The 15,767-nt window shown below is 50.5% G+C and overlaps 1 protein-coding gene across 1 annotated transcript in view; it reads right to left on the bottom strand.

Annotated features, from left to right (window-relative positions):
* The window catches only part of ADAMTS7 (ADAM metallopeptidase with thrombospondin type 1 motif 7), a gene marked incomplete at its 5' end in the record, with an annotated part of 149,013 nt that overhangs the window by 118,215 nt on the left and 15,031 nt on the right, over positions 1 to 15,767 (bottom strand). The window contains 3 exons of the mRNA XM_019533908.1: positions 337 to 481; positions 12,211 to 12,354; positions 15,035 to 15,184. Of these exons, the coding sequence (XP_019389453.1) occupies positions 337 to 481; positions 12,211 to 12,354; positions 15,035 to 15,184 (439 nt within the window). The remainder of the gene's footprint in view (positions 1 to 336; positions 482 to 12,210; positions 12,355 to 15,034; positions 15,185 to 15,767) is intronic.

Here is a 15,767-nt window from a genome sequence, read left to right as displayed (position 1 = left end):
GGCGCGACTTCGCGGTCAGGGCGGCTAGGATCTGGAACCAACTTCCAAGAGAAGTGGTGCCGGCTCCTACCCTGGGTGTCTTTAAGACACGGCTAGACAATCACCTTGCCGGGGTCATTTGACCCCAGTACTCCTTTCTGCCACGGTAGGGGGTCCGACTTGATGATCTGCTCAGGTCCCTTCCGACCCTAAAAACTATGAAACTATGAAATTATGAACCACAACATTTTGAACAACAATAGTTTATCTGGAAGGACCTGTCCCTCCATCATCTGGGTGGGGGTCTCTGTGCACAGATTTACAAAAGCAGCCCAGGAAGACCCAGCCCCTGCTTACATCCATGTCATCACAGAAGGTGGAATATTGTCCGTACTGCAGCCTGCACTGATGGCTAACGTCGTAGAGGACTCCAGGGGGGACTAAGGGGAAGTCAACCACGTCCTTGGCTGGTGGGTCATCCAGACACAGACCCCAGCCCCGACTGCAAAAGGAAACAGGCATGTCAGAATCAAACAGATGTGCATCAGCAGAGGGCAAGAAGCAAGCAGGTAAAAGAGCCTCTTCTATAATGCTGGAAGAGGTTTTAGAGGAGGAAGTCCCTCGTATCCTTGTACAAGCCCATCAGAGACTGGTGCAATCATTGTTTGCAAACATTTCTAGCAGTGACCGTTCTTCAGGGCTCTTCACATTTTACACACCTGCCTTCAACATCTGATGTTCTCAGCTCACAAATCATCAGGTGCTGCCCGAGCACACTCCAGAGCAGGGGAGGGCAATTATTTCGGGCGGAGGGCTGCTTACTGAGTTTTGGCAAACTAGTGAGGGCGGCATTTCCCTCTCCGGCACAGGGAAGCAGGAACAGCCCCACGGGCCCAGGCCAGAAGCCTCTGCTAGGCAGGGGTTTCTAGTTGTGGGAGTAGGACTGGGCAGGCCTTGCTTCTGGGTCCTGCCACCAGTTTCCTCTGGGCCCTACTGCCCCTGGCTCCTGTCATCTTTGACAGGGAGCTAGGAGCAAATAAATGTCAATTTTCAAAAATTTTTAGGGGCCCCATGGGCTGGATAGAATGGCTTGGCTGGCCGGATCTGGCCCCTGGGCCATATTTTGCCCACCCCTGCTCTAGAGCAACACATAATGTGAGGGGTGGGCTGCCTGACTTGAAGGAAAGAAAAATAGCTGGCCATTTCCCTTCTTTCCCCAAATCAGCTCTCATTTTGGAGCCCAGCTCGAGCTCAGCCCTATGGTTTTGAATGTGCCCTCATTTCCCACTGGCAAAGGCAGTTCCCAAATGTTGCCATTGGCATGGGAGATCCAAGGAGGACCCAAAATTTTGGGTTGCAAGGTCTCCAGAGGGCACCACCACCCACAGTCTTTCCCAGGTCACATCTGCAGACTCCCCAGACCTGGGGTGTGTATATGACTCAATTTAATCCATGAAGTTAGAGTCACTTATGCCAAACTGGAATAAGGCCCAAGGCACTTGGACGAGCTCCAAATAAACCTCCAGGCTTCATGGAGTATAAGACTGAGCTAGGGGGTTTGCAAGGTTTACCAGCACTTACAGTTTACCCCCAGCGCACGTCCTGTAATATCCTGCCCAGTTAGATAAGACCTACCCCAGCTAGTATCTTCACCTGGTTCCCTTTCTCCCTGTGCCATATATGAGAATATTGCACCTCTATAGCCCATTCCGGGGCATGAGACACCATCATCTGAAACACAGCCAAGGAGTTTTTCCCATTCCCAGCTGAATCATCTCTGCCATGAAACATCGACTTGAGAAGTAAAACTGGCTCATGTGTGGGTCTCAGCCAGTCTAACTGGATGAGACCTCCAGCCGGCACCCAGGCACATCATCCCTATGCTGAGCTGAGCAAGACCCCAGGGGAGAGTGACAGTGTCTCATGCTGTCTTCACTTGCCCGAGGGAAAAAGTCTGTTATCAAACTAGATGTCCCGGTGAGAGTTGGTCAGGTTTTCTATCACAGCGGGATAAATCAAGGAGAGCATCTGAACCTCAGGCCCCATCCTTATGCCTAGAAGGGCCCCACACTTGTCCCCTCTACTCTGTTCACCAGACCTGCTCCTTTAGACTTTATCAGGAGACAGAACTAACTATGAAACGATAAGAACTGATGCCCTCAGTCTGCCCTGTAAATTTTTTCCCTGCAAGAATGTATTGAAGGACAGGGCTCTTGACTTGATTCCTCTTCAGAGGAGACACGTTTTAACCTGGTTGCATTATGTCTTTGCACTCAATGCTGCTGAAGCAGTCGGTCACACCTTATTTGAAAGCTCTCACACGTCCTTTCACAGCATCTGATGAAGAGGACTTCAGCTCAGAAAAACTCAAGCTCACACACACACACACGCACGCGCACACACACACACACTTCGGTCAGTTTATAAGGTGCAAATTGATTCCTTAACTCATGAAATCAAGGGGCCTCTATGCAGCCAAACAATGTGTTTGTTAGGAGAAGCAAACCATGGATCTTCTCCTGAGATGCCCTGTAGCACTGCAACACACCCCACAAGATCTGGCAACACCAATGCCAGAACCAGTGGCCTGTGCAGGATATTGGGAGCTGACCGTATAGAAAGGCTAGACTGGAGACATGACAAAGAAGAGTCCTTAACTCAGGAAACCCAGCCCCATCCCAGTCACTGAGCGGTATCGCTTCTGGCCTCTTTCACGGGAAGGTTTCTGAGAAGAGTCATTGCAGTGTGCTGGCTGCTCTAAGTCAGTGAAGAGGTAAAAGCTCGCAGGCTCCTTCTTATCCCCGCTCTGACCAGAGCAAGGGCTGGTGTCAAGAGCTGCAGAATCATTTCAGCTACAGCCGTGGTCTTTCATCTTTCCTGGACGCAGAGCAACAATATTGAGCAAGTACCACACTGCTGGCAGCATCGGAGTTTGCTCTTCCTGCTCACCTGCAGGAACCTGTGTGGTTAGAAAGCAAATTTTCCTAAGGATGAAAGGAACATTGTAGGATCTCACAAGCTTCCTCTGTAGCAGGTTTGTGGCCCTCCACCTGGGATCTCTTGAGCACAACCTTTTACAGAAGCAGGCTGTTGGTTGCTGTGGTCCCTCTGCTTTCCCTGTGGCAGGTTTGAGTGTGATGTCTAGGTGGTGTCAGGGTTGACAGCAGTCTTACATAGAGTTTAGAAGATGATGGATGTGTCTGGGATGGTTTGGACAGAGCTGAGCCTGTGTCAGGCAGGGGGTGGGATAGACGTGACCTCTGGAGCTCCCTTCCTGCCCTGCTTCTCAGTGATCTTCACTAGGGGCTTTGCCATGGCTATCCCAGCACAGCTGCAGCAGAAGGGGCTCAGTGATGGAGATAAACCCTCCGGCTCATGGCACATCAAGTATATCACAGATGTGAGTATGTGGAAGAAGTCGTATCCTGCGGTGTTCCCGTCAGTCCAAGGCATCAGTGTTTATGTTCTCCTTGTTTAAAGCAAATTAAGGAAGTCCAGCTGTGGAGCTGGTGAGGATACTCGTGCATGTCGGAGACCAGTCATAACAGCTGCACATCAAGTTGTGACAGTGTTTATGTCCGCACAACAGCCAGATATAGACAAAAGCAGCAGCGGTTTGATGAGACGCAGGGAAAAAACCCAAACAGGTTTCAAAGCAGCCCAGCAGGAGGGGGCATGAGCAAAATATTTTGAAGCCAATGTTTACAGGCCTTCCACAGAAATCCCGATGGATGTTTATGTTAGAATGGATTTTAATTCCAGCGAGAAGACGAAAAGTCAGAGATAAAAAAAGAGGTAAATAAAATGATCACAGCTGGTTTTTCCTCCTGCCTTGTGCTTTCATGGTATTGGGAGAGTGATGTAGTCAGATGCATCGGGGTCCTCACTTGGCAACAAATGCAAGTGGGGAGGCAGTTTAAGCATCATGGTGCAGTCTTCTCGGGCAGAGACTCCCAGACCGCTGGTCCTATGGCCTTTCCAAGCATATTCATAGAAGCTTAGAAAATGAGGGTTGGAGGGGACCTCAGGAGGTCGCATCTAGTCCAAACCCCTGCTCCAAGCATCATCCCAGCCCAGGCTTTGTCTACCCAGGTCTTAAACACCTCCAAGGATGGAGATGCCACCACTACACTGGGTAACCCATTCCAGTGCTTCACCACCCTCCTCGTGAGAAAGCTTTTCCTAATATCCAACCTCAACTTCCCTTGCTGCAGCTTGAGCCCATTGCTCCTTGTCCTGTCATCTGCCCCCACTGAGACCAGCCCAGCTCCATCCTCTCTGCAACCTCCTGCAGGGAGGTGAAGGCTGCTATTTAATCCCCCCTTGGTCTTCTCTTCTGCAGACTAAATCAGCCCAGTTCCCTCAGCCTCTCCTCACCAGTCATGTCCCCCAGCCCCACAACCAGTTTCATTGCCCTCCACTGGACTTTCTCCAGTGTGTCCACATCCTTTCTGTAGTACGGGGCCAAAAACTGGACACAGGACTTCAGAATCAGCCTCACCTAGTGCAAGACTACTATTTGTTTCCAGCTCCTAGATGGCACAGAAACACCCAGAACTTCACTCCATCCCTTCCTAGGGTTGTCCTATGTGTTGGTTTTACCCACCTTAGGCTCACTACTGAGCTGCAAATGGGCCCAGTGAGAGAAGGCATGGGGTAAACGAGCAGTACAAAAGCCATTCCAGTACCAAGACTCTGCAGAACAGATGTGAGGCTGTTTGATTCCCACTCCAAGTGCCCCACGTGCACCAGAGCGCTCTCAAGTGAGTGTCTCACATGCGTGTGGTCCCTGCTGGGATCAGAATCGGCTGTTCCAGGAAGCCATGCTAACACCTAATCACTTGCCTTGCTTGTTAAAGATATCACAGCTTAGTCAGATGGAGGAAATCTGAAGCGTCCTGACTCTTGGAGGATAAAGCACATGGGAACAGAGCAGCCAGCTGAAACCCAGGTTCCTCCTGCTGGTCCTTTTCACAAGACCTCCCCCAGAAACTGTTGCCCTTGACCTGGAGCTAACTGCCCATGCTGGGAGTGTGGATGCTCATGGAAAGGCCAAGGGCAGAGCAGCCATCTATCAGCCTTTTTCATTCAAACACAATTCTTCTAAGCTTAGCCCATGAAGAAGGAGGCTCTGCACAAAGTCTCTGGGTGAGTTTTTAGATGTGTCACATGCAAAATACTTACGGGAAACATCATGTCACATTGCGGGACACAAAAAGACACGAAAAATAGATTGACTGGGAAAAAAACCAAACACGCACGTATAAAAGCCGCCAGGGACAGCTTAGACTTGGTTCCTGAAAGCCATGCTAATTGACTGAATATGAGGGTAATGTGCCCACATAACAATGTTACGGGGTCTTACAAGATGGGGCTACGTTTGAAAAGAAAACATGACAACATGGCACCAGGGGCTCTCGGGTTCTCCAAAGCATAACAGAATAGAGCAATAGCCAGGAGATCCTCTTTCACATCCTGACATTGCTTCTAACCCTGTTTTGCTTAGGAAATCGGGAACACCTTCCTTCCCTCCCCAAAAGGAAAATATGGAGCAAAGGATCCTTTCTGGGGTGAGAGGGGCCATCAGCCTGCTTACCCCCACTTTGGCTCTATGGATAGTTCCTTGTTTCGCGGCAAGATGGTTCTGTCTGCAATACTGTTGCTGGCATCTTGTCTGGTCACACAATCCTCTGTAGCCTTGTGGTTTGAAACCAGATCCTTGGATTGCAATAGTACAACAGACATGCATATAGCAAGAGACTGGTGAGAATCAACCTCAAACCTCCTCATAACCTCATTATCCAAGTCCGAATAGGAGCCACAGCGAGCTCCTGCAGGAGCAGTCATAAACCTGCAACCTCTTATTGCTTCATAATCCACGTCTGTTCACAATGCCCTTGACTCCCACCACTGTGCTCATTCACAGGCAGCAACAGCTTTCCTCCCACCACTTGCTTAATGTAGCCTTGTGCTTTTGTTTGAAAATGAATTACAAGTGAATGCCGCTGCTGGGGCCCAAAGGTCCAAGCGACGCCCTGAAGCAACGCAAGATGCACTGCAGTTACCAGGAAAAGCCTGGGCTGACTTGTAGCCATAAAATGAAGTCATGACCTCAGTTTCCCCACTTAAGGTAAAGGGTCTCGTGAATAAGCATGGCTAGAAAGAGACATTCTTGGACTTCATGCGTCTTTCTGACCCTGTAAAGGTCTCTGTGAGTAGTCCTCAATGACCTACTAATGCAGATAAAACAGACTATCAGCCACCAGACCTATCAACCTGCTTTATTTGCAGCTACAGACTCTGAACCATGAGAGGTGTAGCTTCTAGCTGCTCTGGGGTTGCTCCTACTGGAGGGGTGCATTTCTGCGGCTAGGTCCATACACACCCAGTTGCTATTTCTTAGTCTGCGCATATTCCTCACATCTTATGTTTCTTCTCTCTTTGAACCATCCCGGTCTTCTCCAGGGATAAGCACAGTTACTGAGAGCAGTCTGACACACAACAACAATGCTGGAGGCTAGGAAAAGGCATGGCGGTGCAAGAGCATGGTAGCAGGCTATATGTGCACACGTCATGCCTCAACCATCTTGAGCTGCCTTTATCATTACCAGATGCTGGTGTTGTATTGCCAAACAGACTGCTGACAGGGGAAAGTGTCTCTGCTTTCACTTTAAGACAATGATGCCCAATCTTTTGACCCTGCAGGGCCAAATCCATGGGCTGGATCCCTTGTGGGGTTGGCATGATGTGGTGGGCTCCATGCACCTGGATCTGGCCCCATAACACTTCAGCCTGGTCCAGCAGACACTCTGGTTTCAGTCTGTAAGTGGATTGAGTCAGTTCAGCATGACAGAAACAGGGTTTCGGGTAACCTGCAATGAGCCACTTTGACACCGAACGCAGTGTCCCCTCAGGGCTTTACCTAGATCAACCTGGAACCTGGTTTAGGTTAAATCGGCTCAACTCTCTTGTGCTCTGCGGGGCTCCGGTCAGACACAAGCCCTCCCCGCACAGAAGGATGGCAGGATGTGTCCCCGACCCTTGCCGGCTGCATGCTTTCGGAGGGGGCCGCAGGGGCAAATGCCTGCAGAAGTTCCCGAAAGGGCAACGCGTCTCCCCTCCATTGTACCATGCTGCCTGGGCCTCCCAGACGCATCCAGCCCAGGGGGAACGCGACCACTTAAAACTGCATATATCTTTTTCCATAAGCAGCTTTCCCAGCAGGACAGCTGCCAAGTATGTTGCTTTTAACAGGCTGTTGGGCTGAAATCTACTGTTTCCTTCCAGCAACCTGCTTCTGAGTCTAATTATAGCCAGGACCCCCTGGGGTCTACACTGTACTTCTAGTTGGGATGTCTGGCAATCGAGCCGGGTTGAACTGGCACAAAATAAAGAGCCGATCACGTGACTGGTGGGAATATTAGATTCCCACTGAGAGTTTATCTCCATTTCAGGCTTCAGCAAAGTTGCTGCCTGGCAGCTCCAGCGTGGGTTTATTGACTCACGTAAGGGGTAACTTCAAAAGGGCCCTGCAGACCCAGGGAAACAATGCGCTCTTTGCAGTGCGCGGCCAAGCTGTAAGAACCGGACACTCGCAGCATCACCGCACCGCTGCTCTCACTGTCTGATAGGAAACTTCAACCGCAAGAACAAGGAGGGAAAAATAAACCCCCTGCTCTTTGATCTCTCCCAGGCATTGGTTAGCGAGTGAGATGTGCCAGGCATTTAGGAGAGAAGAAGTTAGCTTTGCTGCTTGCTTTAGCAACAGCACGTCCAACAATGACTTCTCTTCTGTTTCAGTGCCACATTGTGCAATGCTCTCTATGCTCCCAGCTCCAAGCTGGCCTCCGAGCTTGTGTGTACACCAGGCTGGGCCATTAGAAGATGGCTTGGCTTTCACTTGGGTATTCTCCTGGCCAGGGCTAGATGGCTGGTTGCTCACGTCTCATTTGTAAAACACGATGGCTTACGTTTGCAAAATTTGCAAACCACCTTTGTTTGGGCAAAGGATGGGGTTGGGAACTCCTGGGGCTGGCTAGGAAACCTGGCCCCTAACGTCTTTCGTGGTTTTGCATCCACATCCTGCCTGCTGTTTGCTATCACAGCTGGGCCAGCAGCCTGGCTCAGCGCAGGTCCAGGACTAGGCTGCCCTCTCACAACCAGGGTTCAAGCTACCAGTGGACAGCTTGGAGCTGGGATTCACACTGTCAGAGGTGGGGCTGTCAATGCACAGGTGATCACCGGGGCCAAGGATGCATAGAGACAAGGAAATTGTGTTCAGTCACCTTACTGACAGCCCTGCACGGTGAGCCTTGATGCTGAGCAGAAGCAGTAAATCTGCATCCAGATGCCTGCAGTAAGCAGAGGCAGAGCGAGCCCTTGCTCTTCAAGCTCTGTTTTCGATGCTGTGAGCACCTTCCCTGACACCCAGCCCAGACCCTTTGGTGGTCACAGTGCCAGATACTCACAGCAAGAAATAAGGCTGGCACCCCAAAGAGCCTAACCTCACTGTGATTTGAACCTCCAGCCCCAGGACCTGAACCCAGGACAGTCTCCACCGATGATCTCATTCACCGTTTCTCCCAGCCGCAGGATGGGTTCTGTTGACTTCAAGAGATGCGTCTTAACAAAATTATTCCCTTGCCATTAAAACAAAACTAGTCCCTACCAAGGAGGAGGCAGTGCTTCTGCTGGGTTCACCCGACTTGGTGTCTGAGACCCGGCCCAGCTGAGTGCCGCGGACCCCCTCGCAGGCCCCAGCCGCTCAGCCCTGCACAGAGTCAGGCCCAAGGGCTCCAGAGCCAGTTACCCAACTCCTCAGCTGCAGCAGCAGATTATTCTCAGATGCTGTCGCGGGTGCCGTGGAGCTCCCCCTCTTTCCTGAACAGACTGACACTGCAGTTTTCAAGGCAAAGGTTGTTCCAAGCCCATCCAGCAACCCCAAGCCATCAGGGTCTCATTTCTTGGTTCACTCCTTCTTGCTCTCCTGCCAAGCAGTTATTATAATATACTCATGTCTGGGCTCACACCAGGCTTTTCCCTTGCCAGAGGGATGTCACACACAATGAAATACTCCTGATGAAGTGTTTTCTCCCTTTGAAAGCAGAGCTGCCACTGTGGGTGCTGGAGTGGGGAGAGTAGAAAGGCAGCAAAACAGCTGGAAAGGCATCCAGATGGTCCTTCTCTTCCTTGCCACACTTAAAGGGAGTTCAAGGTTATGGTGATCAGCAAATTCCTATCTGGAAAGTGAAAGGGGAAATGACAGGGCTAGGCCAGGTCCTCAGCTGGTGATAGTCAGTAGCTCCACACCATGAGATGGATAGCTCTAGACCAGTTGCACCACTCAGGGGTCAAACCCATCTGAGCTGGGGGGGACCACTGGTGTAGCCAGGCCTTGGGCAGGGCTCACACTTGGGTCTTCTGCAGGGCTGCCCAGTTCCCAGCAGCGCTGCTAAGAGCTGGCAGCTGATGGCATGCAGCTGTGGCTCCAGTCCCAGCTCCCTGGGGGCGTTCTCCTTCATTGCTCATTTTCCTGGAGTTACAAGGATAAGGTCCTAGATAGGCAAGGCATGGAGCGATGGAGGCAAAAAGGGGCAGGGAGTGAGACGTCCCTTTTCCTCCAGCACGCCAACCGCAATGAGGGTAGAGCCCCAGGAAGCAGCCACTGCAGCCTAGTGCATCCCCGGCCTGGGAGCTGCGGGCACACTGGAGGAGGAGTATGACTTGGGGAGGGGGTCATGACATCCCTCTGGGGCTGCTGCCTGGGTAGCACAGCCAGGCACTGCTGGGCTGGACTCTAAGTGATGACCAGGGATCCTGTTTTTCTCTGATTTTCAAAAATCCCCAATTTTCGGCTTAAAAAAGGTAACCCCAAATCCACATTTTTCCATGATTACAATGAAACACCACTATATATCTATCTATATATTAGTGGCCTTTCATTTAAATCATGGAAAAATGTGGTTTTTGGGTTACTTTTTTAACCAAAAATAGGGGATTTTTTTTAAATCAGAGAATCCCTAGTGATGACTTAGCCAGAGCAAGCAATCACTGTGTCTTTGTGCCTTTGGAAAGCTGCCCCTGTGCAATGAGGTGCCATGTGTTCAATGAGCAATCATAGAATCATAGAAAATGAGGGTGGGAAGGGGCCTCAGGAGGTCCCATCTAGTCCAACCCCCTGCTCCAAGCAGGACCAGCCCCGACTACATCATCCCAGCCAAGGTTTTGCCAAGCTGGGTCTTCAAAGCCTCCAAAGTTGGAGATCCCGCCTTCCCTCCAGCTAATCTGTTCCAGTGCTTTACCACCCTCCTAGTGAGAGTTTTTCCTAATATCCAATCTCAACCTCCCTTGCTGCAGCTTGAGCCCATTGCTCCTTGTCCTGCCATCTGCCCCCATGGAGAACAGCCCAGCTCCACCCTCTTTGCAACCCTGCTGCAGGGAGATGAAGGCTGCTATTCAATCCTATTAAATCTCAGTGAACCCCTGTGACCTGAAAACTGCTCTCATACTCATGACAAGCAAAGCAGCATCTCTAGGGCCCCTGTCTGCTGCAGCAGTGGGAGGCTCCATCTTTGCCACAGCCGCAGATGTGCTGCCCTTTTTGACTACCCAGACTTCAAGGCAAAGAGAAAACCGCTGGGGTGGATATGAGGTGTCCAGGCTGAGAACAACAGCCTCCTGCATCCATTCCACACCATGGCCAGTATGCGTCTGTGGAGTAGGATACAGGGTGTTTCCCTGCGACATAAGGATGTGTGATGCAGAAAGTTTCCTTCAAATCCAAGGTGCATTGGCAAGTTGGGTTAATACTCCATGAGGTAATGAAATGCACACAAAAAGGCAATCAAAGCCTTGCACGGCTCATCACCCGGCCAGTGAGTTCAGAGCAGCCAGCCAGAGGCAGCCGATGCTTGCTGGTTGGGGTAGGAACGAGGACAGAAGGCTGCACCTGATAAAGGAAATCCACGTCTTTGATATTGTGCTCCCCTTTCAGCCAGGGAAGGAATAACCCTGGTCCTGGTGCCATCCATGGCAAAACACCCAGCAACTTCACCCAAGCCAGGATTTCACTCTCTGCGTTTGGTCCAGCCTCCCCGCCTCGATCCAGAGCGCAGCCAGACATACGAACACATTAACATTCCCAGGGCACCTCAGCCAGCGTGATACTGGACTCCAGTGGGTGCTGCTTTCTGCATCTCTCGCTCCAAGACCAGCACCTCAGAAGATTTTGGGGTGTGCAACATTTATTCTGCTTGTCTCTACGCTGCTCTCTGTACCATCCTGTGCACTGAGAGCTGGGCAAGCCCACGGGAATGCATGGGTTGTGGTGCTTGTAATAGGACAACCTGTCCCATGAAGAGGAAACAGTCAGTCCTGTTCAGAGAGCCCAGCTGCAGGGCATTTGGATACCGAGAGAGCTTAAAACCTGGTTGGAGAGAGTGGAAGAGGAAGGCAAGCTGTGGGCTGAGGAGCCAGGCTATTGTACTGGGAAGGGGTTCCCCTCCCTGAGTCCAGGGCAGGACAGCAGGATTTTATTTTGCTTTTGTTGGTTTTAAAGCTGCTGTTTGATTCGGGAGGCTGCTCTAGAATACCAGACGCAGCTGCTCCCCATTGCACCAGCCATGACCATGACCTTCCAGTCCCTAGGAGACCTGTGCTGCATTGTGCTCACACGCCCAGGATCTTCCAATTAAACCTGCTGCTGCCAGGAGTCAGGGCCTTCCTTCCAGCACAGGCAGAAGGAGCCAGCTTTTGCTCCCTTTAGCCAAGCACTTGCCGTTCCCTTTTCCAAGCCCCTAAAATGCAGCAAAATGAAAACCTCAGCTGCACCCCAAGAACGACAACCACACGAAACCAAATGATGAAGCACGTGTCACAGAAGGGCCCACGTCCTCAATGCAGTAAGGGTCACTATGCATGGGTCAGGGTGAAGCCCTTCTCTAGCACAGTTTCCGCCCAACAGATCCTACCCAAGCAAAAATGATCCTATTTCCCCATTTTGATTCTACACAAGTGCTTGGCCTTCCTTTGCTCTCAAATCCTTGCTGAGACAGCCAAGCCAGCCCACCCTCACCCCTGGGGCAGCCGGCAAGAAGAAATTAGGCGCACAGTGTTTTCAGGGACACCCTCGGGCACCCAGATCTCCCGCCCACGTCAGCCATAACATAAGGTCATGGCATTAGCACAGATGTGGAAGGAAGCTTGAAGGAGAGAGAGAGGGTATGGACTTACTCAAGGAACCGTGTGATGTATTCCCTGCTGCAGCGCGACCAGGTGAGTGGAGAGGTGTCATACAGGAGCTGTGGAGACATGACGAAAGGTCTTTTCCCAACTGGCTCACAGTCATTGCCGCTTCCATCATGCTGAATCCCAAAACTGTGTAAGAGCACAGTCCCACAAAGGAGAGGTGAGCCGTACGCCTGCTGCAGCCACCCCTAGCAGATGTACCACCACCCCCAGCCCCGTAATGCTGCGCAGCAGTTCGGGAGACCCCTCGGGCTAAGCTGCTGCTTTGTGAGCTTGAATGCAGCTGGAGCTGATGCCTTGGGCAGTGTAGCTTATGCAGGAGGGCTGAAGACCTGAGTTCAGCCCCTGACCCACTCCCCACAGGGAAGCTGACTTCTCTGCTTCCCCATGCAGACTCACTGGAGACAGGAAGCTTGGGGACACCCCCTCTCACTGGGGGCAGGGTTGGGACCTCTATGCGGTACCGTGATACGGGTGACTAGTCCGTGGTCAGTGCATGGAGGGCAGCGGGCCCCTGGGGGATGTGACAGCCTCCTCCTAGTGCACTTTGCACCAACTTCACCCACATTTCAGGGTGGAGCAGAGTGCTGGGGCAGAGGCTGAGCTATGTCGTGTGTTTGCAGGAAGGAGCCCTGCAGAGCACTGGCTGTGAGTGGTGCTGAGGGACTAGGTTACTAATCAACGTAGCCTCTTCTGCTAGAAAAATCTCTGCGAACAGCTCAGTTTTGGTTGTAATTTAAAATTTGGCAGATTGACTGTGGTGTCTTTAACTCCAAGGTTTTTTTTGCAAAGAGTCCTGATACTCTCTAGAGCGGAGTTGTCTGGTTACGATTCGGTTGGTCAGACAGTGTCACTTCTGTCCCTGGCCTGGGCAGGCCTACTGTGTCCTGGAGAGTGCATTCAGCCCTCCAGCTCACTTTCTGTGAACAGTAGTGCCAGTGGAGCGCACTTGATCCCACAAAGTCAACGCAAGCAGGGCCTGAGCCCAGCCGATGGGAAGTCACATATAAGTTTGAGATGATGCTGCCTCACCAGTACTTTTTACCCAGCACTGCCTGGGTCCTGTAGCAAGAAGCCAGGTCAATAGTGGCAAGGCTGCAAGCACCCAAACAAAGCAGGGTCCCAAGGGCTGGCATGCGCTTAAAGGTGGCTGTCTGAGTGACTGTCCAGCCTCCATGGACACAAGAGAGGCCACAGTAACATATCAGGCATCCACCAAGTGATTTAGGAGCCTGAGTTTTTTAGCTACTGTTGCAAATTGTGCCCACAAACAGGAAGTTATTAGCACCAAGATCTGCTTGTGATGATATCAAGAGCAGGGAAGAGGACGGCTCCATTGTACTCTATGTCCCATGGACACAGAGGCTTGCTTCTCCCCTCAGTTATGCTAGTATAAATCAGGAGGATTTCCACTGGATTCAGTTGAATTACTCTGGCCCCCATCCTAGACAAGTGGATCAGACTGGGGCCTGGAGTGGAAGCTTGTCTGGCTAAGCCTGACTGCCTGGGCGGCACAGTGGAAGTCAGAGGCAATTTCCACCTTGCTCGCTACAAATAAATCTTTGCCTCATAGATTTCATAGACATTAGGGCTGTAAGGGACCTCAGAAGATCATCTAGTCCAGACCCCTGTGTCAAGCAATTGAGAGTTCATGAGCCAGCTGGAGTGGGCAGAGTCACTATCTGACTCCTTCTCCCTACCTGTGGTTCATTGCTTGCTTTCCCAAATGCACAGACTCCTGGCTTAGCCTAGCCCTGATTGCTGCTTTCTCTCTCATAGAAATGCCTGTGCTCAGAGGCATGTATATTAGCTCCTTTTGGGTGCATCTACATGTTCATTAATGCACTTTTGCCGATCCACATTGAATTTAGTACCTCCATTGTGAGGTACAAGAAAAAGGTGCATTAGCAAAAGTGCACTTTTTGTGATGCTTTAATAAGCATTAAAATAGGCTAATGCGCATTAAAACACATGTGTAGACATGTCCAATGTGTACCAAGAAGGGACTCTGCAGGGTCTTGTTCCAAAGGGGAACACAGAAGATGAACTTCAAAAAGCAAGACCAGGAGCTTAAGCTGAGTTTCTGAAGCCAACATTTAATTCAGGAGATCAGTGAAACAAAAGTTTAATGCAACTTGTCAGTGTATTGTGAGATGGCACTTTTCTTAAGGAACATTTCCATTCAAAAAAATGATGAAGAGTTTTATAATAGGCCTCCTTACTACAAACCCAAGTCAGGAAGAGATTGTGAGAATACTATTTTCATTAAGTGTCAGAAAATGTATCCTTAACCAAAGCCAGGCAAGTAGAACATACAAATGTTGCAAGGAACACTTAAAAACATGTGATGTTTTCCCAGACCTATGCTATTTAAAAGAGCTTTCCAAAGGTCAATTGTACTAAACCCACAGTGAAGTTCAGGAGGACTAACTCTATTTAATTTAATGGAATCTATTTAAACTGAAATCATTTCTAGGCATCTGTATTCATTTAAATAATTCACCCTCCTTATTCAAAGCCTAGCTTGAACTGGGCCTGTTCATTTCCAGTGCCCATTCAGCTTCTGCAGAAATCAGTGCCACTGAGTAGAAATGGACTCTTGGGAACACATGGTTGTTTTTTAAACTTTGGTACTAAGAAAGTCATAACAACTGCATGCCTTGAACAAAATTTGCAGGGCAAAATTAGATGTAGCTCCCATTGACTTTGGCTTTTTCCCCATGCCCAGTCCCACTTGCCCTTCTTAAAGCTGTGCAGTGCATCTTTCCCTGCCAGAGGTCCCAAAACAGACTAAAGTAGCCCACCATACCTGTGTCCAAGTTCGTGTGCCACAGTGAAAGCCAAGGGCAGGCCTGTATCCTCATTGATATTGCAGCTTCGGTGGGGCTGGCACATTCCTGACACATGAGACAGACCCAGAGTCTCACACGGCCGGTTCATGGCTGCACAGATGTCTTTCCTTTTACATCCAGGAATGACAGACAAACACACACACACATGCACACATACACACAGCAGATAGGTGGTTTAAATACACTGTCCTCCAAAGTAGGAAAGTTAACTGAGAGTTGAGACGATGGATTTGTCTGGGGTGGTTTGGACAGGCAGGGGTTGGACTAGGAGGTCCCATCCAGCCCCATGACTCTAGGAGTCCATGAAAATAGAACTGAGCAAAACAAGGCTCTGCACATTATGAAGCTGGGCCAGCCACCAGATCACAAGGGAGAGCCTAACCAGTGGAAACCACATGGGATTTGCATTACGGAGGAAGGAGTGAAGCTCTCTGCACACAAGAGGGGCTCTGTTTCAGCTCAGCAGAGTGGAAACCCCTTGCTGCATAGAGGCTGCATGCAACAGGGACGCTCTATCCAGCAGCTCCCGGGGTGCTCGCATTCCCTGGTGCGACATGACATAACATTGGCCCAGCTGTCACACGTACGGAAACAGTGCAAACGCATTGTCACTAGCTAAACAGTGGCAAAGAACAGCTATAGTTTCATAGTTTCTAGGGTCGGAAGGGACCTGAGCAGATCATCTAGTCT

Source organism: Crocodylus porosus, unplaced genomic scaffold (genome assembly GCF_001723895.1).
Source record: "Crocodylus porosus isolate Cpor-Errol unplaced genomic scaffold, CroPor_comp1, whole genome shotgun sequence".
In the NCBI taxonomy this organism is placed as follows: Eukaryota; Metazoa; Chordata; order Crocodylia; family Crocodylidae; genus Crocodylus; species Crocodylus porosus.
This window is presented reverse-complemented; position numbering and strand designations above follow the sequence as displayed.